General features: G+C 42.1%; 2 protein-coding genes across 2 annotated transcripts; both read left to right on the plus strand.

Annotated features, from left to right (window-relative positions):
* Positions 1 to 2,277: 2,277 nt before the first annotated feature.
* Positions 2,278 to 17,252, plus strand: vangl2 (VANGL planar cell polarity protein 2). The gene is made up of 8 exons (XM_030076669.1): positions 2,278 to 2,603; positions 8,534 to 8,793; positions 9,580 to 9,703; positions 11,090 to 11,697; positions 12,774 to 12,910; positions 13,785 to 13,920; positions 14,999 to 15,245; positions 15,930 to 17,252. The coding sequence occupies exons 2-8, from the start codon at positions 8,723 to 8,725 to the stop codon at positions 16,188 to 16,190; spliced, it is 1,584 nt and encodes a 527-aa protein (XP_029932529.1). The 5' UTR covers positions 2,278 to 2,603; positions 8,534 to 8,722; the 3' UTR covers positions 16,191 to 17,252.
* Positions 17,253 to 18,842: 1,590 nt separating this feature from the next.
* On the plus strand, positions 18,843 to 24,259 carry LOC115376860 (uncharacterized). Its single transcript, XM_030076670.1, has 6 exons — positions 18,843 to 18,905; positions 21,172 to 21,381; positions 21,574 to 21,684; positions 21,849 to 22,106; positions 23,616 to 23,765; positions 24,090 to 24,259. The coding sequence occupies exons 1-6, from the start codon at positions 18,869 to 18,871 to the stop codon at positions 24,179 to 24,181; spliced, it is 858 nt and encodes a 285-aa protein (XP_029932530.1). The 5' UTR covers positions 18,843 to 18,868; the 3' UTR covers positions 24,182 to 24,259.
* The last annotated feature ends 1,520 nt before the right edge of the window (positions 24,260 to 25,779 follow it).

Genomic DNA, 25,779 nt, shown 5'->3' on the forward strand with positions numbered 1-25,779 from the left:
ATATTGAGAAAGCTGAATAGACTATCAGGCAGGTCAGGCAACAGTGGTCCTCTTATTAATGTTCCACAGCTGTATAACAAGTCAAATAAGCAGAAGAAATTTTGCACCATGACTTGTTCTCGTCGTTGAAGCAGTTAAACTTCCAACTTCTTTCTTATAACTTAAAATGTGAAAAGCACTAAAATTGGAGATGCATGGTTTTCACTGGACAGTGAGAATTCAGCATTTCAAATTCATCTTACTCCTAAGGATGAAGTGTGAGGTTAAATTTTGGGTTACACAATGAACCACATGGTCACCAAATGAGGCCAACATCCAAAAACAGAAACACAACACTGTAAGAAATGTCCCTGTGAAATTACAGTAAACAACTGGAGCTACAGTCACCAGCATTGCACTATTTCTACAGTGTTCCTACTGTAATCTACAACAGTTTACTACTGTAAAAAAATAATACAGCATTGACCTGTGAAATACTAGCGTTAACGGTATAATACTGTCAGTTTGGTGATTGCATGTTATTTTGGTGTTCCTACTGACAGTTTATTACTGTAAAACAGATATGCTTTCCCCCATCCTCCTGTTACCTTCAGATTTACTCAGGGTTGTTTTGTTTTTTTAAACAATTATGTTCGATTTGACCCCAGTAAGTTAAACATCTAGTAAATGATTATAATAAAAACTGTTACCCAGGTTTGTGTCAGGAACTTTATGCTTCTTGTTGACCACCTCAATAGACCTTTAAATAATAATGATGATAAAAATATTAAATTAGGAAAAGTCATTTCTTTTGACCCTAAAGATAACAGGAGGATTGAGAAATAGGGATGAAGTGAAATTTGGCGGGTTTATCCTCCACATGTCTCCTCAACATCTCAGCAGTTTAGACTGAAGCCTGTTTTTCCTCTGTCTTTTTTAAACCCAGTAAGTAAATAAAGGAATGAATAAAGACAACAGACACTTCTTGTGCTCAGACGTTAGTGAAGGTGTAGAGTAGAGGGGAGGAAGAGGGATGGATGGAGGTGGAGGAGGAAGAAGGGAGGGGGGGGCTAATGTTGGAGGAAGAGGAGGAGGAGGAGGAGGAGGAGGGGCACCAACAAGCAGACAGGGACTCCATTCATTTGGGGTTGCACTGTAAAAATCACCAGGTTCTTTTTTTTTTCCTTTTTTTTTCCAAATCGGGGGAAATCACTGATCTGTACGCCTCGAGTTGCTGCAGAGCACGAGCTGCAGAACAAAGCAGATAAATCAATAAAGTGTGTTACAAGCAGGGGCGTGCAATCATGATGTTTCAGTCTTGGGGGGGTGGGGTGGGGGGTGTTTGGGGGGGGGGTTCGTCCTGTGATCACAGCCAATCAGGACAAAGGAGACACATTTGCATATTTGCATCCTGTTTCTGGACCACGATACTGCTTGAAACTGTGATACTTCTGCCTCTGCACACTTTAGTTGTTATTTAAATAGATATATATTTTATCTCCATACTAATCCAGTTCTGCTGAGTGAAGTGCAGCTGTGTCAAGCTGTCAAGAGTCAGACCGGAAGTAATGCCGCCTGCACTCAAAAATAAAAGCAGGGGTTTTGGAATTATGATTTAAATATGTTTTGGTTTTTTTTTTTTTTCTTTCTTTCTTTGTTTTTTGTCTGATAACAATGTATTTTGAATATATATTTTCACTCTGGACCATATTACTGCTTATATATTTTGTTGTAAGAAAAATATATATGCAAATCACTGAGGAAACTGGAGTGGGTGACAATGAGCAGCTTGTTTACTCCATTATTTTAGGCTTTTATTCAATTCTTATGATACTCATAGAACTGCACTGAGCAGATATTATAGTGGCCATTGTTCCTAAAAAGTAAACAAGTGACATAAATTCATAATAGTTTGAAGTTGTCAGCTTGCTGTTGGAACAAAATGTAGTATTATGAGAGTGTGTGTGGCAAAGATTTTATTTTTAGTGGTAATTGAAAATCCCATTCATATTCTCTACTGGGGTTTTGGATTAGACCCTGTGGTGGAAATTTTGAATTTAGTGTAAATTGAGCTAGACTTCTATTTTTCTATTTGTCTTTGGCACTTTATTTGCATAATTCTTATCCTTATCCTTATTCCATTAGTTTTTATTTCAATCTAATCAAATCTCTTCTAATCTAATCTAATCCAATCCAAACATGCTGTGACCTGTGTTCCTGCACGTGTTTTACGCTGAAAGCGGTAACCGGACGTGCAGTGCTGCTGTCCGTCCTGACGGCAGCGAGCGGCGCGGCCGGTCGGTGTCCGCTCGGCGCAGCGGGGCTCCGCTCCTCGGCAGACTCACAGCGCCGGGATGGGATGCGCCTCGTCGGCTTTGTGCGGCTCGATCCCTCCCGATTTCCATCTGAAAAACACGGATCCCATTCACGAGGAGGGATCGAGTTGCGCGGGTCTGGTGCACGAGGGGGGACAGACTGCAGCCCGAGCGAGCAGAAAGTGAATTTGGAGATACTTTGCTGTAAAAGCTCGGATTTGAGTCATCGCTGTTTGAGGCTTCTTTGTGTTGCCGGGAGAAATTCGCAGCGCACTTTCTTCCATTTGGGTCGCGCGTTTGAAAGGAAAGGTAAGTCATTTCTGCAGCCGCCGGTGATGTCACTGTAATGATCTGATCGTGAATTACGCTGCTTGTGGCATTTGGATGCAAAATGAGTAAAACCCACCTCTGCCGCATCGTTTTTTAACTTAACGCTTTCACACTTTTGATTTCTTTGTTTTTCCACTCACTGCCAGGATCGATAAACTCAGCTGATCACCGGTTTAGTCACATCAGCAAAGTGAGTGCATGCACCGGGTTGATGCAAACAGTTGCTGTTCATTTTGCCGAGTTTCATTCATTTCCATCTCTCGCTCTCAGTGCAGCGCTTTATCCAGACTGCGCCTTTACGCACAGTTTGCCAAATGGATTATCTTGAGCTTGTCCAGAAATGTTCACCTCTCCGGGTTACACAGATGTGCATGTGTGAGCTGATAAGTTCGGTGATGTGGTTGTTCAGTCTTGCTCACTCACTGTGGGGAGCCAAACCTGCCTGTGGGCGCATCAGATGAGCTCAGTGCCTGGGCGTGTTCAGCGCATTGTCTCAAAACGTTTCCACCGGGGAAAACCAAAGCCGCTCCAGCACTCGTTTGTTATCTGAGCAAAGCGCCCGCTGTCTTCAAGACTCGGGTCAGAGGTGATGTGGATGCTGACAGTCTGGGTTTAATGGAAAGGCCTTGAAGCCTGGGCGTGGATTAGCTGCAGTAGTCTGTGTTGGGGCGGCCGCCACGCCTTGCTGGCCAACTGCCACCCTCAGGCCTGGAGGCCCCTGGGAGCCAGCCAAGCGGTTCGGTTAGCCCGCAACGACCACCTGAGACTGCACTGCAAAAAATATCCATCTGATCAAGTCATGCCATCCAATGAAAAACCTCATTTTGTTTTAAAGCGAGTGAAAAAAATCATCCAGTGAGAGAAGATTTCACTTTTTTCCTCTGCCAATCCGCTTGGGCAGCAGTTTTTGGAAGCAGCAAGTGTCTTTTATGTGACACTAGTGGGGTGATCTGTCTTGTCTTTAACAAACACTCTTTGTTTCTAAAAAAAAAAAAAAAAAAAAGAAAGATTCCTGAATCAAGGGAGCCTGCACCACATGCAGGATTATCTCAACCCATCTCAGAAAATTTCCAATTTCCTCAGGCTGATCATGAGGCTAAATGACTTGCAAAGAGCTTTTTTTTCAGTGTGATAACTATTTCCCAGCCAGTTGCATGTAGAAAGTCTCACATAACAGATGATGTTAACCATGTAGTCAAGTGTAAATCAATCAGCGGTGAATGGATTGGAGTAGGGGAGGCTTGTCGGTGTGATCGATGGAATTGATTTCAGGCTGGGTGGGAGACAGACAGAGATGGTTTTGTTTGATTTTGTTACGTTTATAGCCGGAAATGTGAGCATCATGAAATGCAGTATCAAATCTGAGAGGTCAGCTCTGTACATTAGGAGGGAGAGTTTTCCCTCGCGACTTGTTGGCCAGAGGAAATGGAGAATAACAGGAAATATAATCCCGACTGTAACTCAAATCCATCGCCACACCAGCTCACATAAATTACTATTTGCCTGCTGCACGGAAACCAATACAGGCTGCAGCGATCAATGTCTGAGTGTGTGTTCACGTGTCTGTGTGTGTGGATATCTCCAAGTTTTGTTTTTGCTTTATTTCTGTGATTTTATCTCCAGGCACAGAGCTACAGGCTTTACCCAAAGAAGAAGCCTGTAAACATATTTAGATTGTAATCACCTGGCTGATGCTCAAACCTGCAGCAGCTTCTCAAAGTGTGAAGAAGTGCCAAAGCCAGGGCGGAGAGGGAGGAGGTTTTTAATAACACCAGAAGGACAGGAGCTTTTCCTGGTGCTGCTGGTTCAGTTCGGTGACAACATTTGCTCAAACCTGCACTTCACTCTCCGATCACGTGCATTGCGTCTCAGCTTCTCTGAGATTTATTCCCGGCAGGTTCGAAAAGCCCTTCAAACAGCCCTCACACCATCTTGTGACACAAACACAGACTAATTAAATTCTGTTAGGTGGGTTTGTAGCTTCTCATGGAGCGGTGATCCACCTATTCAAATGTCGAATACACAGAATGCCAGGAGAAGATATATTAGACTTTGAAATGAAGAATTAATTCACAAAAAATAATACAGAGCAAACTTAAAGCATAAATCAGCTGTGGAGTGGGAGGAACCTCTATGAAACCTCTGTGTAATCACTAATAAAATCAGTAGTAATGAATGCTAAAATAATATCTAAGAAAAGGTCAATGTTGGACCAAACTATATATTTGGGTTTGAATAATACTGACAAATTAAGCCACATGTGAACCCAGATAGATAATAAAGTCACAACAACTAAGGTTGTCTGCATAGTGAATCAATAACAAATGAGAATTTTTATTTCTTTATTTTTTTTTATTGATTTGTTTATTTATTTATTTATTTATTGACTGAATCAAGCATCAGCACACCAGTCGTTTTCTATGTAAGGCAGATTTGAGACACACTTCACTTCCCTCTGGTGGAAAGCACAAGTGACAGCGACGGCTCACATTTAATTTTTCATGCCGTGAGGGGAATTTGGGTGTTCAAAGTCAGCATGGTCTCCATTTTTAAACCAGGAAGTGAGCAGTCAGTCCTCCAGACATCATGACGAAGATGATGATGATGATGATGAGGTCACATCGCCCCACGATGAGATTCTTGCCATCGCCTTTTCATCTGTTTCTGTCTCGCTCTTTGACAGTCAATTTTATTCAGACCTGTGTCAATTTTTTTGCGCATAATTCTCAAAATCCAACCAATCTGTCAACAAAACATATAATTCACTGATAGTAACACATATTGGTGTTCGTATATGTCCTGTTTTCCTCCTTTAGCAGTGCATTTATCAGCTTCAGCAAACAAAAGTGAATGGACAAGTTAGATAAACAGCAGCTCCAGGAATTCAGCACAGACTCAAAGGCCTGAGATCAGTTTCAGCTTTTAACTTTTGTAATGAATTAGATTATCACGGGTAAGGGGAGGGGGGGGGTTCATTTATCTTACATAAGCTACATTCATTCGCTATTCTGAGAGGTTCGGTGAAGCCATTTTCAAATGTCATCCATACTTTTGGAAGCGAAATTTTTTCCCAAAATTTATTCCACAGATTTTTTCACCCGTTGGAAGCAAAACAAGATTTAAAGGTTGAATACGAGACTAAATGACTTGTTCAGATTGAATTTTTTTTTGTGGTGTGTGTTTATGTAGTTTCATTCAGAGCACTGACATTCACATATACACGTGTCTGCACACACGTGTGCTGGAGTTCATGTGTCACTCACATGGAACCTATTAGTAAGATCCAGAGCCTGGGCCGCCGCCGGTCGGAGGTTAGAAAGTGCAGACAGAAGGGCAGAAATAGAGAGCGCGAGGTGGCCGGTCATTACACACTATTAGATTAAGAATGAGCCCTGAAGGAAAGCACCTAGTGGAAAAAAATTCACCGGGCTGTCCAGCTGAAACCCCTGAAGATGTCTCCTTTGATGACGTCCCATAACACGCAGGACAAATACACATTACAGGCGTGTAGATGGAGATGAATGGAGAGAAATGTCGTAAAAATTGGAGAGTAAGGACAAAGCAGCTGAGCTTTATATGCGTGTGTGTGCGTGTGTTTCAGTGCACTGACCTGCTGTACCTTGTGTGGTTTTGGTGGGGCAGGGGGTTGTGGGGTGCAGGCCCGTAGCCTCCTGAGACCCAGAGGAAAAAATGTTTTGATATTTCGATTTTTTTAAGATAGTTCAAGTATTGTAGTTGAAAGAAACATATCACAGCAAAAAAAAAATCAGAAATGTTATTTATTTATTTTTTATCAAATGTCCCTTACAGAGGACATCGGGTCTTGCTTGGCGTAAAATGTCTTGTAATTTCCCAAACACTTAGAACAGATAATTTCCACTTTTTTTTCCACATGATAAAGAAAGGAGAGGCATAGTTTAATACACATTTAGGAAATGTGTTATTAACTATATGAGTCGATAACTTGCCAAATCAAGCTTTTAATTGAGTGTGTGTGTGCAGTTTGTGTGAGTGTGAGTGTGAGTGTGAGTGTGTGTGTGTGTGTGTGTGTGTGTGTGTGTGTGTGCATACGTGCATTCAACTTAAAAAGGCTCTCATTTCCCTTTCTGTAGGAATTTCATAGCCATAGCTTACATGCTGCTCTTTACCCATAGTGCACGGCGGGTGCCCTGACTTTCTCCCTCAGACTCAGGCTCCTCAACAGCTGATTCCTCCTCCTCTGAGCTTTCACCTTCCTGCTCCTCTGTCTGGCCTTCCTGCATTTCATCTCCTGACATCTCCCTTCCACAATCCTCATCAAAATCCTCTCTGCCTCACTCAGCCCTCTGTTTCCTGATGTATGCAAATTGAATAAAAATAACAGTTAGCAAGTCCCGCTGTCCTCTACAAAGGACATTGAACAAAAGTTGTGTTTTGACAGGGTTGAAATTACTGTACATTCCTGAAATCTTACTAAATTGAAGTTAAGACTTTCATATTGAAGAAACAATTTGATTATTATCGACAGAAGCATGATATCTGCAAAAAATTGATCACTTAACTCCTCTACTGCCATAAAATGTAGAAGTTGAGATTCCCGCCATTTTGAAAAGAGAGATCATGTTCTCTGTTGGCCACACCCCCACAAATGTGACATCACTGGAAAGCCCTGGATGTCCTCTTGACAGGAAAGTGGGACTCAAATAGGTGGCATAAATTGTGTTTGACTTAGAGGTCTCAAACTCATGTCCCCTACAGAGGACAAAAATGAATTGCTGGGTCTCAGGAGGATACCAGGGAGAGGTTGGAGAGTTGATGTTGTGGTTGCCATGGTAACAACGCCCCCTTCTCACCCATAGGCTCCCATTCATCCCCATTGTGAGCGTTAAGCTCTGTTGCCCCTGGAGACCGCAGGGGAGCGCAGGGGAATGCGGTGTGAGTGTGTGTGTGTATCACACATGGGGGGGAAAAGCACATTTAGAAATACCAGACTGCAAAAAATGTCAACAGTAAGACGTCATTTAGTCTCATATACAGTGTTAAAATCTTTTTAAAAAAAATCTGACTAGTAGATGACATAATCCCAGTTATTTCCAGTGCTATCCCGCTTGTTTCCAGAGTTTTCGTGAATGAAGTGTCGTGCTTTTGATCCTAGTACACTGATCTGCCTTATTCTGCTTGTTTCAACAGATTTCAACCAGGGAAATTCACTGAAACAAGTGAAACTGCATTGAAAACAGATAAAAACCAAGCTCACGTGAACCAAGTAAAATCTAATTTGTTTTAATTTTATGAGCATTTCTCAGGAAGTGACATTGTGCATGTACTCTGAGGTCATATAATGGAGTCCCGTAATTGATTTATACCATGAACCGTTTTGGGTTTTTTTTCCCCGAGCCTCGCTGTGAAATCACACAGAAACTCAAGTCCTGTAAAAATAGAACATTTCGGCTCGATCTGATACGCGCGGCCTCGGCTCTTGCACGTTGAACACCCTGGAGACCGGCAGCCTGGAATAGAAGGTGGAGTAATTGTCCTTGATGGGGTGAGAACACACTCTGGGCTAAATCACCGAGTTTGCTCATAAAACGTCTCTCAAACCGGATGAATAGGCCCCGCTATGCTTCTGTGGAATTGAAAGCACACACACACAATAAAGCTGATCACACAGCCCAAGTTGGAAAGTGTCTTCTCTCTGTTCTTGTGTGTGTGTGTGTGTGTGTGTGTGTGTGTGTTCAGGCCCACAGAGCCTCCTTTATCCTGCAGCTCGCCTGTCTGATATGACTAATTATCGCTCCTTCGTCCTCTTTCTCCTTCGTCTTTCTTTCTTTGCTTCTCTGGATGGATTTCCCTTCATCTTTCTTTTCTCTTTTCCCCACTTTCTCTCTTTTTCCTCCTCACAATTACACACAATTCCCTGTCTTCCCCAGATCTCCCAGGCCTCCAAGATAGATTCCCTCAGGAGTAAAGTGGACTTGCTCCGCCTCCCTTTGGCCCTCTCCTCCAAGTCCATCAGCCACCGCAAGAGCCAGCTGGGTGTGGCCGGGGAGAAGGGCGGCGGCGGCGGCGGTACGGGGGCGGGAGTGGCCTGGAAACTCCGCCTACCGCCGGCCTCCGACATGGACAACGAGTCGACGTACTCGGGCTACTCGTACAAGTCGTCCCACTCACGCAGCTCCCGCAAACACAGGTAAGTGAGCGCATATCGGCCAGGTGGAGGAGGTTTGTCACAGACACAAACACCAAACACAGTAATGACCAGAGAGAGAAAGCCAAACCACATCCAGAGACTGCAGGGAGGTGAAAAAATGACTGTAGTACAGTCTTTTGGGCACCAGGGAGCAGTGTTGAGCATTTGGTCAGCTACATGGAGCTACAAGCTATGAAATGATCATCATAACCATTAATATTTACGAGAAACTGGACTGTAGTTCTCATTGTTATAGTCTAGTTTCTCATAAATATTTACACTTGTTTCAAACCTGAAACGAATGTAAATATTGTTGAGGAACTGTACTGTCATTCTCATTGTTACTCAGCCCAGTGTTCATAGTGGGAAAAAACAAAAGTGTTGTGAAAGTCAATGACACTTCCTTTTTGCAACAAACCTGGCATACGATTAGGATCAATGCATTGAGAAAGGGACAAAGTGGACGAGGAACTTATCGACATCCATCACAATGTGGCTTACATAAGCACAAAATGACATTTAGTTCAATGATCCGATGTTCATTGTTCAATGTTTGGAAAATTTCAGTAATATTCCTTAATTGGCTCGTTATCATCAATTGAAACAGCAAAAAATGTGTATCACAAAAAAAAAACCTCTGCCAGTGTTGTTTCATCCACGTCTGATTGTAGGTCCAGTTTCTCTACCCCCTTTTCTCAGGACAGTAAGCTTGAGATAATCAGTTTATGTGTGTTGATAATCACCAGGCTCTGGCTTGCCGTGTCTGTTGCCTCTCTTTCTGCCCAGGGAGAGGAGGGACAGGCACCGCTCCAAGAGTCGGGACAGCAGCGTCCGCGGGGACAAGTCTGTGACGATCCAGGCGCCCGGAGAGCCGCTGCTGGACGCCGAGTCCACCAGAGGAGACGACAGGGTCAGAGTTCACTCTCATCCATCTCTGGCTACTTCTCTCTTTTGGCAGTGATCTCAGACTTTACTTTTTAGCTGCTTATTCATGTGGGACTAATATTACCCCGTCATCTATGATTTTGTCAAAGAGGTCGGAGTGAAATATATAGATGACTGTTTTCAATGTATTTGCACCAGAAAAATTGAATTAAATCAAAATGCTATAAATTGTAAAACTTGACCAAACTCAACTATATGCAGGACAAGGATCATTTCCACAAATTTCATTATCCTCTGTGAACGTGGCTCATGAAATGCAGACATGGACCGTTGCTCTAATTTCCTGAGGTCCCCACATAATCCTAGTCCTCTGTGAAAAGGTCTTCAGACAGGCTTTATTTTCCCTTTTACTTGATTTTTTTTTCCTATGGAAACCCAAGGAATTCCTAATATATTCTACCTCCTCTTTGCAATTTGTTACGCTCCTCCATCTTTGAATTTGTTGTACAGTTATGTCTTGAAGAAAAAGAAAAATTCTTCCACCAAAATGTCAAACACAAGGTAAAAGAAGCAGTGGAATGTGTCTGACCACAGTTTGTAGTGAGTTAAAAAAAAAAAAAAAAAACACTTTATTTATACATCACTTTTCAAACCAGCAGTGCTTCCAGTGAAAAACAAAAAACAAAAGCAGAACAGCTGGGAGGGTGAAACAGGAAGCAAAAAATGATTTAGGAAATGAAAACAGACACTCAACAATAAAAGCAAAACAAAGCAAAACAAATCAAAGTAAAAGACAAATGAAACCATTATGAATTAGAAAGCAACACATTATAAAAACACCGATCTATACAAGTGGGTTTTTAAGAACGTGGTACAAACTCCGCTGATCTGCGTTGGCAAGGTCCTAACACATTAATGTGCTTAACTTTGCTTCAGGATACATATTCCCTTTTTTGTATTATTCATATCATTTATTTTGGCATTTCACTCCATCTCTTTATGTGCAAATGTATGTAGATTCATAATGCATCATTGATCGCCTTAGTGAATTGATGTAGTTGTGTTATGCAGCGTCAGCACAATATTTCACTTTTTACTTGATGTTGTTATGTAATATCTCCTCCTTAATGAAGGAAAGTGGGGAAAAAGAAAAAACAAAAATGTAGTTACTAAAAAAAAGTAAAACAATAAAAATCGCAGTCCCCCTTTGTTATGGCTGTAGGACGTGTAGGAGCAGCTGTTCAGAGGGTCTTAGTAATCTTGGCTCAGAGCATGGAGCCATGGAGGGCTTTAAACGTGACCAGGAGCATCTGAAAATGAAATTGTCCTCTGTACTGGACAGTGTCACCATGTTGTGGTATTCCTAATAACACCATAACCTTTTTATCCGTCTCTCTAACCCTCTTTCCAGGATGACAACTGGGGTGAGACCACCACCGTGGTCACCGGCACCTCCGTGGACAGCATCTCCAACGAGGACCTGACCCGGGTCTCAAAGGACCTGGAGGAATCCTCCCCGCTTGAATGCCGTCGCTTCCTTGGCCCAGCGTTGGGCGCCGTCCTCGGACTCTTTGCCTTGATCACCCCCCTCGCCTTCCTGGCCCTCCCGCAGCTTCTGTGGCGGGACGCCCTGGACCCTTGTGCCACTCCGTGTGAGGGCCTTTACGTCTCCCTGGCTTTCAAGCTCCTGGTCCTGCTCATCTCCACCTGGGCACTGTTCCTGCGTCCGCCCAGAGCCACGCTCCCGCGCTTCTTCGTGTTCCGGTGCCTCCTGCTGGCGCTGGTCTTCCTCTTCGTGGCGTCCTATTGGCTCTTCTACGGGGTGCGGGTGCTGGAGCCGAGGGAGAGGGACTACAGGGGGATTGTGGGATATGCAGCATCTCTGGTGGACGCACTGCTGTTCATTCAGTACCTGGCCCTGGTGCTGCTGGAGGTCCGGCACCTGCAGCCCGCCTTCTGTCTGAAAGTTGTGAGGAACACAGATGGAGCCAGCCACTTCTACAATGTGGGCCATCTCAGGTCAGATATTACAATATGCATGATCAAATACCTTGATGTCAATATTACAACGATACTGGACGGATGAATACTGGTGCTTTCACAAGATATTTAAATATAAGAGATTTCTGAACGATCATCAGTAATGTGATACGAAGCCAGTGGAGGCAGCTTCAACAGTCTAATAAGTTGAGAAAATGTTGTATCTTTGCTGTGTTGCAGCCTTTAAAACCAGGACAGCACTTGTGTCAGATCATAATATGATGATATCCAAAATCCAAGGCGATACCTAGTCTCATATCACAACATCGATATAATATCAATATATCGCGCAACCCAAGTGTGTAGCCCTGGTAGCTCACTTGGTCAAGCACGTGCCACTTATCAAAGCTGAGTCCTGGGTTCAAACTGTGTACTGTCAAATAAAGCAAAAAATTCTCTCCAAAAACAGGTAATCCCATGCAGGCTTCAGTCATTTTGTGTATCAAATGTATTTTGCATACTGCAGGATCCCAGGTATTGTGTGTCATCAGCCCACCCTGCATCATCCACTTGTCCGCGCCATCTTTCTCTGTCATGTTCTCTGTGTGACGCTGCATTTTCCTTCAAACACGGCAGGCTGTTTTTGTCACACACACACCCCAGTAGGAACATTTGTTTCTGCTTTGGTGAACATCATGCATAATCGGTTTGCCACTTCACTTATGGCCTGCAGTCACACCGCAGCATCCAGGGTGTTTGTGCTGACATGTCTCACTGGCACTAAGAAATGAACTAAATGCTGTTCTTGCTCTCTAGGGGGTGCTAGTAGCTGTTTATTGATGGTGTTAATTATCTCAGTTGGTAGCAAATATAGAATAAGGGGCAGGATTGTTCATGATGCAGATTATACTAAAGATGGATTATTTTCAAATAATTGGAGCAGTAATATAGTGACCTCCCTGGCTATAACCCAGATTTAATCTGTTTCACAGCTGGATGGGATTCAGTGAAGACTTAAACTCACAAAATTCGTTAACCAGAGCTGTGCAACCATGACCCATAAAAGCAAAGGGTCTAGTTGCTGACCTCATCCTCCTCTTCCTTATTCAATGCAGCATTCAGCGTGCAGCAGTGTGGGTACTTGAGCAATACTACAGTGACTTTCCTGTGTACAATCCAGCCCTGCTCAACTTGCCCAAGTCCATCCTCTCCAGAAAGATCTCTGGCTTCAAGGTCTACAACCTGGGGGAAGGTAAAACTATCTCTTCTACACTCTATACTTACCTGTTATCGATTTACGTGTTTGTTCATTTTCTCTTCTACTTGGAGTACCAGATCATGTTTGATTTTTGAGTTTGATGAATTTGTATTACAACTTGGCTTTTCTTTCATTTTCACTCAATCTTCTCTTCTGTTATCATATGGCAAACATCAACTTTGTGCTCTGACCTGTATAAAGGGGAAAACCAGAAGAGAACTTCCCTATAGGTAGAATTAAAAAATACAGTGGAACTGAAAGGCATTACTGAAAATTGTGTTTGCATTCTTGGTATTAAGCAAAACTTATTTGATTAGAGTCTCTGAAGAGGATGTGCCTTGTTTTCGTGCCTGTTTCTACGAAGTGCAGCTGAGATTCAGAGAATGTTCAGTTCAGTGGAATTAGGGTGGCGTTATTAGAGCTGCACGTCCCTTTTTAAGGGCGGTACCTTGTGCTTCTTTATTATCAGGGCTGAGGAATTCATAGAAGTAGTGTCAATCGCAATATGGCCAAGTTCAATATCCAAATCACAGAAGCTGTTGTTTTTTTTGGCCAAAGAAAAAATGGGTGACTAAATACTACTCTCAATGAAGTATTGTGGTGCTACATAGATGCTGTGGCCTACAAACCATTTTCTCCAGATGTACAGACCCTAGAAAAATTCACATTATCAGAATTTATCACAATTTAATAGTCTTTTTCAGTGAAAATAAAAAATAGGATGCAAAAATTCTCATTCCCACTAAAATCATGAATCACATCACAATCACATTATCTGAAAATGTAACTGCAATATGATTATTTTTACCCCATCGCTCAGCCCTAATTATTAACCCACGTTCACGTCTTTACTAATTTCTATCCACAGACAACAGCACCAATAACTCCACCGGGCAGTCCAGAGCGATGATCGCGGCAGCTGCCCGGAGAAGAGACAACTCGCACAACGAATATTACTATGAGGAGGCAGAGCTGGACCGCAGGATCCGCAAACGCAAGGCCAGGTGAGGACACACTTACACAGAAAAGCGCATACACACTTAGATGATGTGCAGAACGTGAAGTAAGATAAAGTGAAAATTGAATGAAACGACTGATGGAGCATCAGTTAATACAGCAACAGCATGTAATTACAAGAAAAGCAACACATCGATGGTAATACAACAAAAGATACAGAATCCTCATCATATCAATACAGAACTATTGGTTTGTGTGACTTTTCACTATGTTGAGTTTACAGTTGAGTGTATCTGAGTACACAGATTTTAACATGAAAGGAAACCCCACACAATACATGTTGTGTTGTGAATGTGGAAATTCTGGTTCTGGAAATTGCTCAGAAACTTCCCTTTATTATCAATATACCCGGGAAAACCATACATCCTCTGAACGCTCTAGGTCTCTAGTTTGTGGTTGTTTCATGAAGCTGTGATTATCCTAAAGGTCACCTAGGACTCCTAATAGGTCACTGTATACAGTGATGTCATGTTTCAAAAAATGGTCTCACCACAATGGCTACTATGGCGGCTAACATCATCACACATAAATAAAATTGGGTTCACTGAAGAGTCTCACTTGTCCAGTCAAACCTAATATATGCGTCTCCAAGACCGTTTAGGCCCCAGTACACAGTAATACACTATTTTAGAATAAGCAAAAATAACACCACCTGTACTGCATGCAAACAACTGCATGGCTTTGGCCCCAAACTGTATGGGATTTGCATGAGGTAGGCAGGTCTGCAAAGGGGAGACCTGTGGGTACCCAGAGAACCCATTTTCATTCAGATGTGTTCAGGTAAGAGGTCAAGGGTCCCTTTTGTAAACCGTGATGCCTGTTTTTCCCTCACCAAAATTTTTCCTAACTTTGTCAACAACCTTGCACAACATACTTGGTATCAATGGATACCAGTATCTTGACTCTAAAGCGATTCAGGAATCAATGAATCATTCATAAATTCGTAAGAAAAAGAATCACGATACTTAAATGAGCCAAATTTTGTCCCACTCCATATTATAATATATTAAAACATTCTTTGAATCCAAGGTACTGTCCCATTCATGCTGCATTTTCTCTTCCCAGGCTGGTGGTGGCAGTAGAGGAAGCCTTTACCCACATCAAGCGCTTGCAGGACAACGAGCCAGCCACGTCCTCTCCTAAACGCCCACGCGAGGTGATGGACCCCAGGGAGGCAGCCCAGGCCATCTTTGCCCCCATGGCGCGGGCCATGCAGAAGTACCTGCGCACCACCAGGCAGCAGCCCTACCACAGCATGGAGAGCATCATCAACCACCTGCAGTTCTGCATCACCCACAACATGACGCCCAAGGTGAGGAAGCCTCAACCACAGCTGCAACAATATAGGACAGGGACGTTTGAGCTGACAACACCAGTGGCAGCTGCAACATGCTACCAGATGCATTTCTTAATGAACAGCCAGCGGTAGTTTGTTGGTGCACCCTTAAATGCATTTATTTATTTAATTCAATTCAATTTTATTTATTTATATAGCCCAGAATCACAAATTACAAATTTGTCTCAAAGGGCTTTACAGGAAATAAAACATCCTCTGTCCTTAAACCCTCACGTCGGATGAGGAACACCTCCCTAAAAAATCCCTTTAACAGGGAGAAAAATAGGAAGAAACCTCAGGGGAGCAACAGAGGAGGGATCCCTCCCCAGGACGGACAGACGTGCAATGGATGTTGTAGACACAGAAAACAAACAACAAAAGATATATATGTACAATGCAAAGGCACTAAGGTTCACTTTCACCTCCTGTTTAACCCGACAAGTCACACACTCCATAATCCATTTGTATTAGTTTTGTATAGTATTTGCATAACAAAGCCACTGAATGTTCAGCTATACCCACAGTTTTGATAATAATGTCATCTTAATTTCTTGCAGTTGAAACTGAACCAATGCAGGTTTTGATGATTTCATAAAATGTGTGTGTGTGTGTGTGTGTGTGTGTGTGTTGGCTGGTGTGTCCGCTTCTTCTGCCTCCCAGGCCTTCCTGGAGCGCTACCTCACCCCGGGTCCGACCCTACAGTACCAAAAGGAGAACAGCAGGGGGCGCCAGTGGACACTAGTGAGTGAAGAGCCGGTGACCGCGGCTCTCCGCCAGGGCCTTGTCTTCTCCCTGAGACGCCTCGACTTCTCCTTGGTCGTCACGGTGACAAACCTCCCCTTCCTGAGGCTGGGTGAGGAATTCATCGACCCCAAGAGCCACAAGTTCGTCATGCGGCTTCAGTCGGAGACGTCTGTGTAGGCGGAGGAGAGAGAGGCCGTGGAATAGAGAAAGAAGGAAATGAGAATCTGACAGCGGAGGTGGAGACGGAAGGAGTAGGAGGAGGTGGAGGAGGCAGCAGGATAAATGTTCAAATGCCACCATGTCAGTGCACACCTGATACTGACACCATAGTTGTTACACAGCCACCTTTCTCGGTTATTACATCTGTCACAGGAACAGCTCCCCTTAAAATACAACGAAAGATAATTTCTGACTTCCCCCTAGTGTGTTTTATCATCCAGATAGTTTCTGTGTGATTTGTTGACGTTTCCAGTTTCTCTCCTCACCTCTCAAGGGCAAATGGTTTACTGTTTACCAGCAAACTGTATCTATCCACCTCTAATTTGTAGTTGTTTTGAAGAGGGTAGATACAGTTTGCTGTGCGCTCTAGCAAAAAGTAGTTCCCATTGTAAAATTAGAAATGCTGATTCACACCGCACTTCTCCCAGCCACGACCACGAGACAGACGAGTGGCGGCTCCCTGTGTTGTTTGACGCAGTTTGCTAATGCCTCTTGCAACATTAAAAACACTACTGACTGCGTCTCATTTTCACTTTACGTTCCCATACACATAACAGTTCTTTTTAAAATCCCCTCTCTTAACAAATATTGCTTTTTCCCCCAAGTGTCACTCAAGACTCATTTCAGGCCAAAACGCTTGAGAGGTTTCTGTTTTAACTCGTTCCCTGCCCGAGCCAAGATTACGTCTCAGCTGCCGTTCACCTGTACTTCCACTACGCTGGAAACTCCATCAGGTCAGCAAGCCGAGTCATCTCTCATGTCCAACAAACCCCACCAAAATCCCCCAGCTGGAGATCGACTCCGAAACACCAGCTGGCCGAGCCGAGAGGCGATGAATCGGTTTCGTGTTGTTCTTGGAGTCTGCACTCTTACTGTTTTAAAAATAAATTAAGAAATTTCAACACTGGATGGACCACTTTATACACTGAGCATTGTTTTCATTTGATTTGATTTGATTTGATTTTACTTATTTAATTTATTTTATGTTTCATGTTTTATTTATTTTGTTTTGCTTATTTAATTATTTTAATTTAATTTATCTTTTCTTTTTCATTATGTTTTATTTTACTTTATTTTATTTTAGTTCTTTTTATTTTATTTCATTTTATTTTTTTTTTGTTGTTGAGTTTTGTTAAATTCCTACAGAATTTTGGCTGCCTTATGGCTTTTTTACTTACACAAAAACTGACAACTTTCTGCGCTTGCCAATCTGTTTTATTCGAGTGTGTTGCTTCTGCGTTACGTCTTCGGTGACATTCGACTCGCTGACATTTGGGATTCGAGCACAGATCTCACCTGCCGCCAACGTGTTTCTTGCTGGCAGGTGCTGGCCTACTGTAACCTTGTACAGAAGTAGCTCTGATATTTTATAAATGAGTAGATGTGAATTTGTGTGTGTGTGTGTGTGTGTGTGTGTGTGTGTGTGTGTGCGCGTGTGGGTGTGTAGCGCACATGTGCTAACCCTAACCCTAACCCTTCCGTATCCTGCTCAGAGCTGTTCCTACCACAGTAAAGATAAAGAGATTGTCATGCGATTCATAAACCATAATCTTGATGTAAATCCCACTGCTGTTTTTTTTTTTTTAAGTTGCATTTTTATCGCTTTTGGACTGATTTCTGTCGCTGCCATGTTCTCGTGCTGAAACTAAGCTCCTAACCCCTTTTTTTTTCCTAAGAGAATTGTAAACTTGTAGATTGTTGTTAAAATGTTTTTTATATATATTTTGACCATTTTAGAAATAATCTGAAAAATTAAAGTTTTAATAAATGCTCTCATACACAGTTTGAGCTGTGCCATGACCTTTTGTTTTTTTTATCTTGCTAGTAAAGCGACAGGAAGGGGGGTGGGCGGTTGGGGGGTGTTAAGTTAGTGGGAGGAAGTGATATTCAAAAGAAAAGACTCGTTGGAGTGTGTTAACATGAGGTGTTATTCACAAACACTTAGAAAAAGATGAGTACTCACTAGTCGGTATGCCCACCTGGAAATTCTGACATAATGACATAATTATCCCGGGAGGAATAAAATCACACACTTACACAATACACAATTTTTCTTGTATTCAAATTTATTCAGCCACATGTTTTAATTTTATGATATAAGACAAACTTACCCTAAAAAGCATCCTAAAGGTGCTAAGGTGCTTCTCTCTTGGGGCCAATAATTGTGACAGCCATGTATTTAAGATTAAAAGAAATTACTTGAGCAGAAAATATATTTTATACAGCACCAGTCAAAAGTTTGGACACACCCTCTAATTCAACGGTTTTTCTTTGATTTTTATTATTTTCTACATTGTGCTGCAGAATCATGCTGAAGACATCAAAACTATGCAAGAACATGCATATGGAATTATGTAGAAACAACAAAAAGTGTCACAGAAACCATGATATGTTTTAATAATAAAAACAAAGAAAAACCACCGAATGCGAAGGTACTGTCTGGTACTGTGTATAGTTTTATTTTTAATTTTTTCACATCACGAGTTTGATGTGAAAAAGCAAAGAGCATAATCCTCCACCCACAGGGGCCACACCGCCTGTCATGCAGTAGGCTAGAAGTGTGACGAAGTGAGACAAGAAAAAGGAAGTAAGAAGAGTGTAAAATCTTGTGTAGTGCATGGTGTTTCCATTTAACTATGACACTTCTAGGGGTCCTCGCCTTGCTCCTCCACGGTAGGTTGATTATTTTCTTCAGCTAAAATCAGCATCACAACAACAAATTACTTGATATTGTCTTGTAACTTGAGTGTCAGGCCCAACGGCAAGAACAAAATGAAACGGCTGAATAACTTCCAAGATAAAAGACTAAGATAAACAAGGCTTTAGTGCTGTAATAGTTACAGAGAATGAAAAAAAAAAAAAAAAAAAAAAAAAAAAAAAAATATATATATATATATATATATATATATATATATATATATATATATATATATATTTTAACATGATAATTATATCAGAGTGGTAACTGTCACACACTTGTTTGCTAACAACAGTAAATTTCCAAAGGAAGAGAAGTACTGTGTGTTGGTTATCAGTTGTGCTATTATCTCAAAAACTTCATTACCACGAAAGTGGCAGGAAGCAGTGGTGCAAAACGTGATAAACAGCATGTCAAGTTCCTGAACCATGTGTCATCTGCATAATACTTGGGGCGAAATATGTGAGTCATTTTCAGCATAAACCATGAGACCTGGATCTATGCTATTTTTGGGTGTTAAGGCATGAGTTCTCATGCTGATTCCATAAGACTGAGCCTTGTTGAAGGATGTTGTGTATTGCACAATGGCTGCCCCAATAGATGAAGTGCTAGAGCAGCTCCATAACATTAGTAGCATTACAAAAGATCCTAAATTGGATGTGTCGATAAAAATAAAGTGTTTCAATCCCTGAGTTGGGATGGGATATTTCTCAGTGAAACCTGGTGCCAGAAGTATAACTCAGCCTGGGTTCAAAGAATGACAAGAGAATTCCCAACAGTTAGACCTTAGAGGCGATCAAAAGATAAGACACTCAACAAAAGACAGATCCTTTCGCTCCCATCTACCTCTGAGCTACGACTTTGTGTTGGTATTCAACTTCTGAATGTGCTTCTGTCAGCGTAATGGTGATAAGCCATTAAAATTCACCAAAAATTTTGAATTTCTAAAGGCTTTTCTAAATTTGTACCATTGCAGCTGAGGTTTGTGTGCTTGGTTGTTTGTTTGTTTTTAATGCTGACTATTTTTAACTATTTATTTTTATGTTTACAGCTAGGGTTAGTGTCAAGGTTTTCAGCCACATATGTTAGAGGTTTTTTATGCCCCTTCCATTTATCTTTATAAAGTTCACTGAATTCCACCAAGTAGGTTGTCAGTAAGTAAGTTTCACCAAGTAGGTTGGTGAAATTTCTTTCCTCCTCCAACAAGTGGTATTACTGCAAAGTGGAGGTGTTTAAGAACCACAGCAACTCAGCCACCAAGTGTCACCATGTAAAGTTACAGAGCGGGGTTGCTGAGCGCTGAGGTGCTTAGTGCATAAAAGTGGCCGATGCTCTGCTGACTCAATAACTGCAGAACTCCAAACTTCCTCTGGCATCAACATCAGCACAAAAACTGTGAGCCAGGAACTTCATGGCATGGGTTTCCAAGGCCGAGCAGCTGCATGCAACCCTCACATCACCAAGCCTCAGATGGAGCGGTGTAAAGAACGCCGCCGGACTCTGGAGCAGTGGAAACATGTTCTGTGGAGCGACCAATCACGCTTCTCTATCTGGTGGTCTGATGGACGAGTCTGGGTTTGGTGAATGCCAGGAGAACGTTCCCTGCCTGACTGCATTGTCCCGACTGTAAAGTTTGGTGGAGGAGGGATAATGCTATGGGCTTGTTTTCTGGGGTCGGCCTTGGCCTCTTAGTTCCAGTGAAGGGAAATCTTAATGCTTCAGCTGACCAACACATTTTGGACAAATCTCTGGTTCCAGCTTTGTGGGAACAGTTTGGGGAAGGCCCTTTTCTGCTCCAGCATGACTGGCCCCAATGCACAAAGCAGCTCCATAAAGGCATGGCTGGCTGAGTTTGGTGTGGAGGAACCTGACTGGCCCACACAGACCCCCGACCTCAACCCCATCCAACACCTCTCTGGTCCAACATCAGTGTCTGACCTCACAAATGCTCTTCTCCAAAATCTTGTAGAAAGCCTTCCCAAAAGAGTGGAAGCTGTTCTAGCTGCAAAGGGGGACCAAATCCATATTAATGCATATAGATTTAGAAGGAGATGTCATTAAAGCTCCTGTAGGTGTAATGTGTAGGTGGTCCAATACTTTTGTCCATATATATGTCGCTGTCCAAAGATAACCACTTACATCCAATTTTGGTGATTTTCCATTTACCCTCTCCTCTGTGGACAGCGATAATAATGGTAGTATACAGTTTCAACTATACACTTTCCTTTTTTAAATTCACAGTGGCATCTGGTGACTCTGTCAAGGCCATCTCTGGTTTCCATGGAGAGGCTGTAACCTTGGACTCAGGAGCCAACCCATCATGGAATATCTCAACGATCGAGTGGTCAATACTCAGCAACAACACTTTTATTGCAACCTATCGCAGTGGCCAGACAAGTATTAACCGCTTCTGGCGATACAAGGACAGACTGAGTCTCAACACAGCTACAGGTAGCAGAAAAATCTGTTGCTTTGTTTTCAGAGTCAAGGACATAAGGACTTTTAATTTTATAATTTCATATGTGATTAAGTTGCTTCATACATCTCTCCACAGAGAGCAAAACATGAAGCTTATTTTCCACCTTTTCTCATATTGACAATTGTTGTTCAATCTATTTCTTTCTTCTTTTTTTTTTTAATCAGGTGATTTGACCATAAGGAATTTGTCAGAAGAAGATGCCATCGAATACAATCTATATCTCATATACAGAAATACACAGAAGCTGCGATCAAAGACCAAGCTCACAGTGGCACGTAAGGGTCACCACATTTCTAACATCGACATAAAATCAGATTTTCTTGTTTTTGATCTTTTGATCAATGGAGACAAACATTTTCTTCAGCCAGAGCCTGGCTGTTTTGAGTCAGGTGGTCAGAAATTATGATACCGTCTAATCCATTTCTATTAAACTGTGCAGGACGCATCCAGAAACCCCATCTCCGTAAACTCTTCAGTGGGCTTGTGGAGGAAACCTGTATGATAGTCATGGACTGCTCCTCTGAAGGCAAGGCCATTGAGTTCTCCTGGCAGGCTCAGCCTTACTCTTCTATGAGACAAAGCGTCGGCAAAAACAGCTCAGTGTTGGTCCTCAGTGTTCAGGATGAGGTCAATGTCACCTGCACGGTCCGCAACGGTGTAGAGAACGCCTCTGCAGTTGACACAGTGCGGTGTTCTGGTAAGGTCACATGACTCACATGACCACATATGACCGTCAGCATGTCAGTATTTTACAGCACAACATGATACAGTGCAACACACAGCATGAAGTGGAAGGTCAAAGCCTACTGGACTTCTTGTTTGTCCGCTGGGTTTTTTGCTGGAGATTTTTCTTGGGCTTTAAAGGCAGAATGAGTAGGATTTTCCAAAAAAATAATGCATGGATTTATACAAAAAAAAAAAAAAATCCCTCTCAATCATCACATGAGCCACTAAGAGTGTGTTGTGTGTGTTTGTCTTGTTTTGCTGAGCCTGGGACTCCTCTGGGCGTCAGCCTTTGGGCAGTGAGTGTGTAGCTCCCAACCAATCACAGCGCAGCACAGAGCCAGATTGATAGCATCACATCCAATAGGAAGCTATGACAATCATGGATGCAGAAAAGGAAATCTAGCGAGGCGAAATGCCATTCTACAGCGAGAGTGAATCTGGGGTTGGCTGAGGAGGAGAGCGGTGCCATGTTGGTGTCTTTTCTGCTCAGTTTTTTTCCTAGGACAGTGACGGAATGTTTTACATTTTTGATGGTCGTTTCATTTCATCGCCGTCCTAGGACACAAAAACTCACTGCCAGGGGTTAGGTGTCACCTGTAACTGTTGTGTTTACAAACCGCCACCAAAAAATCCCACTCACTCTGCCTTTAAATAAACGTAAACATCAACATTTGACCAGTCATCCAAGAGGCTTCATCTGCTCTGATGACTGCTGGAAAGTCCCAGGATATTTTAAAGCTTTGAGGGACGTTCACATCTTGATGTCACATGAGGACCATTCAGATCAGAGTCATCCAAGGCCAGGCCCACACTCATTTTAGGAATTTCTACTTCGCTTGATGTTTATCTCTGAGTTTACATTCACTTTCACTTTAGCTTTTGAAAATACAACTTAGATGAAATATGAGTCATGTATTTGCTCGGCAGTTGATATTTGAACAAAACTCAAAGGTCTTGATGATCTGTGACCTCAATGACGGAGAACCTCCACAGACTGCAATAAAGCATAATAAGTCCGGGTTAATCCACGCTGAAGAGTGTGTTAAAGGAATACTCCAGCGTTTTGGGCAAAATAACCTTTTTACTTAGACTGAGACAAGATGTTCAGTACCATTCACACCTTTGTACGTCCAGTGGTTCAGTTCCTATGGGTAGGATTTCGTGTTATCTTAGCATTAAGACTTGAAGTCTATGGGAGTTGTTAGCCTAGCTCCATTACGGTGAAAAAAATAAACCATACAAAAAACTCTGAAGCTCTTGTTTACACAATGTATCATGTTGAAATACACATCTTGAAGAAGAAGTTATTTTAGGAGAAGTTAGTTTATGTCGGATCAGTTCCACCATCTAACTCCTCCTGAAATGTCTCTCATTTAAAAAAAAAAAAAAGAAAAGAAAAAGGAAATGAAACTTGAAATGTCAGACTTTTCTGTAAGCTCTTATCTCTGTCCCTCTCCTCTGTGTTGTTTTTACTATCCAGAAGACAAGCCTAAACCAGGACCGGAGAAAGGAGGTTGCTCCACTGGTGTTGTTGTGGTATTCATCTTTGTGACTTTCATGGTATTTTGTGGCGGATTTTGTCTTGGGCGGGTGTACAAGACAAGTTCACTTGATGAATGCATTTCAAAAGGTGAGAAGAAAATGTGATCCCTGTGGGCAAAATCTTTTTTGTTCTTGTTGTTGTTTGCTTTCCCCTCTGCCCCTCTGCTGCCTACTTCAAATTTAAGCTTCACACAGATTACAACACTTAACGCACCATATTCCCTGCTTCCAGAAAACATCTTGCATCAGTCAAGCTATAAAGTTTCTAAAAAGTCTCTCCTCCTTTACCACTGTGGCTCTTTCTCTCTGTTCTCTGTTCCCCCTCCCTGCCTCTCAGTCTCTAAACCACAAAACATCCACATATAGTTGGTTAAATGAAATAAAATACATTATTGGTGTTTTTTTTATGCAGCATTTCGGCGAGAGAGCAACAAACAAGGAGGCCAGGATGCACCACAGGGCGATCTTGGCAACAATAATGACAAACAAGGAGGCCCAGTTTGAAGTTTTCTCACCAAAAGGACATCTGATTGTAGAAGAGGACAGGGAAAAGAAACCACGAGAGATATTGATCACAGTAGTCCAGTATTTGATCATAACACAGTTACATTTTTATATGTGTGATATGTTTCGTGTGATATGTACAAAATGTATATAGCCTACTTCAAGATGCAGCTAAACTTTTCCCAGATCAAACAGTCGTATTTCAGAACTCTGATAAAATCTTTTCCACTCATTCACCTATGATATGAAAATGAAATTTCAGAGACTTCAAACTTTCTTCACACCAGTATTCCATCACCAAGAGAAAGGCATCCATGTTAGTTTTCCGAAAACTAGCAGAGGCACTGTTGTGTTTTGATGATTTGAGACTGGAAGGAGTGACGTGAATGGATCTGAAATCTTTCCTGGCGGTGCATTCAGTAGACTACAATCAAACCAGCAACGCTGCAAAGACATTGAGAATGATGATATTGTGAATTAAAAATGAACTCATTCATCTCCCACTCGGTTTGTGTGAGGCAGCAAAAGCGCTTGTAGCTGAATGAGTCTATTGACGAGAGAGCTGCACAAAGTGTGGATGTCCTTTTGGAGCGCGAGTTTGACAGGGAAGAGCTCCTTTCATATAGCCAGTTAAAGGCGGGAATGTCACACCTTTATTCTGCCTCGCTGCACTGTGTACAAGGTATGAAGACAGAACCGAAACAACCTGAACTGTCTGGACGAGACACAAAAACATCAGTCTCTCTCATTGGAAATATTACAGAGAAGAACTCTCCATCCTCCTGTTGTGATGTTTTTAACGCTTCTACTTTCTTGTAGCAGGTACATTATTACACTGCACTGTCACCATGTTTGTTGCTGTCAGAAACTTTTGACTCTGAGCTGCCCTCTAGTGGATTATTGCTCAGCATCCATGCCAACAGGAAGGACAAATGAACGTGTGAGTATTTATGTAATATCATTTGAGATGGACGTATTTATTTTTGGAGCAGCATTATGCCTCCTCCTCATGTTGGTTCAGTGTTGGAAAAACAAAAACCACAGCTGACGTAAAGATGGGTCTTTGTGATGGCAGTGTTGTGGAATTTCTATGCAAAAAGGGCACATGCATTTGCTTTCCACGATGAAACAGTTTCCTTGTGGGCGGGACTTCCACTCAGCTATCTGTCGCTCCTTCCCGGCGAAACTGTCGTTTCTGTGGTTTATGGGCGGCGACGAATTTGTCATCTGCAGAAACAGATTATTATGCAAAAAGGCTTATTGCCATGTAAAGTGTGGGTAAACTGTAGTAAAAGAGACAAGCAGTCAAAATCACAGGTACAGCCCTTCAAGTTTAGACTTGTGCCTGCTCAATGCAACTGATGTAGATCGAATTTGTGAATGTTCAATTTCTGATCAATAGAGACTGAAAATTTTTTAAGCAAATGGATGCAATTCATTCTGTAGCAAAATATGAGCTAATATGTCAACTAAAACATGCTCAAATAAAAAGCAAACATTACCCACCCACAAATCCAGTAAAGGCTGCACAAAAAAGCTACTCAGTTGTTATAATTAGAAAAATTTAATTTATTACACAGAGTCATTTTACAGATTTA

Source organism: Myripristis murdjan, chromosome 18, assembly GCF_902150065.1.
Source record: "Myripristis murdjan chromosome 18, fMyrMur1.1, whole genome shotgun sequence".
Classification (NCBI taxonomy): Eukaryota; Metazoa; Chordata; class Actinopteri; order Holocentriformes; family Holocentridae; genus Myripristis; species Myripristis murdjan.

What these genes read in the sequence shown, in the direction of transcription:
- LOC115376860 (XM_030076670.1), top strand. Translation starts at nt 18,869, where the DNA reads ATGACACTTCTAGGGGTCCTCGCCTTGCTCCTCCACG. An exon ending in CCTCGCCTTGCTCCTCCACG is followed by an intron (nt 18,906 to 21,171) that starts GTAGGTTGATTA and finishes TTAAATTCACAG; the next exon opens with TGGCATCTGGTGACTCTGTC. An exon ending in GAGTCTCAACACAGCTACAG is followed by an intron (nt 21,382 to 21,573) that starts GTAGCAGAAAAA and finishes TTTTTTAATCAG; the next exon opens with GTGATTTGACCATAAGGAAT.
- vangl2 (XM_030076669.1), top strand. Translation starts at nt 8,723, where the DNA reads ATGGACAACGAGTCGACGTACTCGGGCTACTCGTACAAGTCGTCCCAC. An exon ending in CGCAGCTCCCGCAAACACAG is followed by an intron (nt 8,794 to 9,579) that starts GTAAGTGAGCGC and finishes CTTTCTGCCCAG; the next exon opens with GGAGAGGAGGGACAGGCACC. An exon ending in GGTCTACAACCTGGGGGAAG is followed by an intron (nt 12,911 to 13,784) that starts GTAAAACTATCT and finishes TTCTATCCACAG; the next exon opens with ACAACAGCACCAATAACTCC.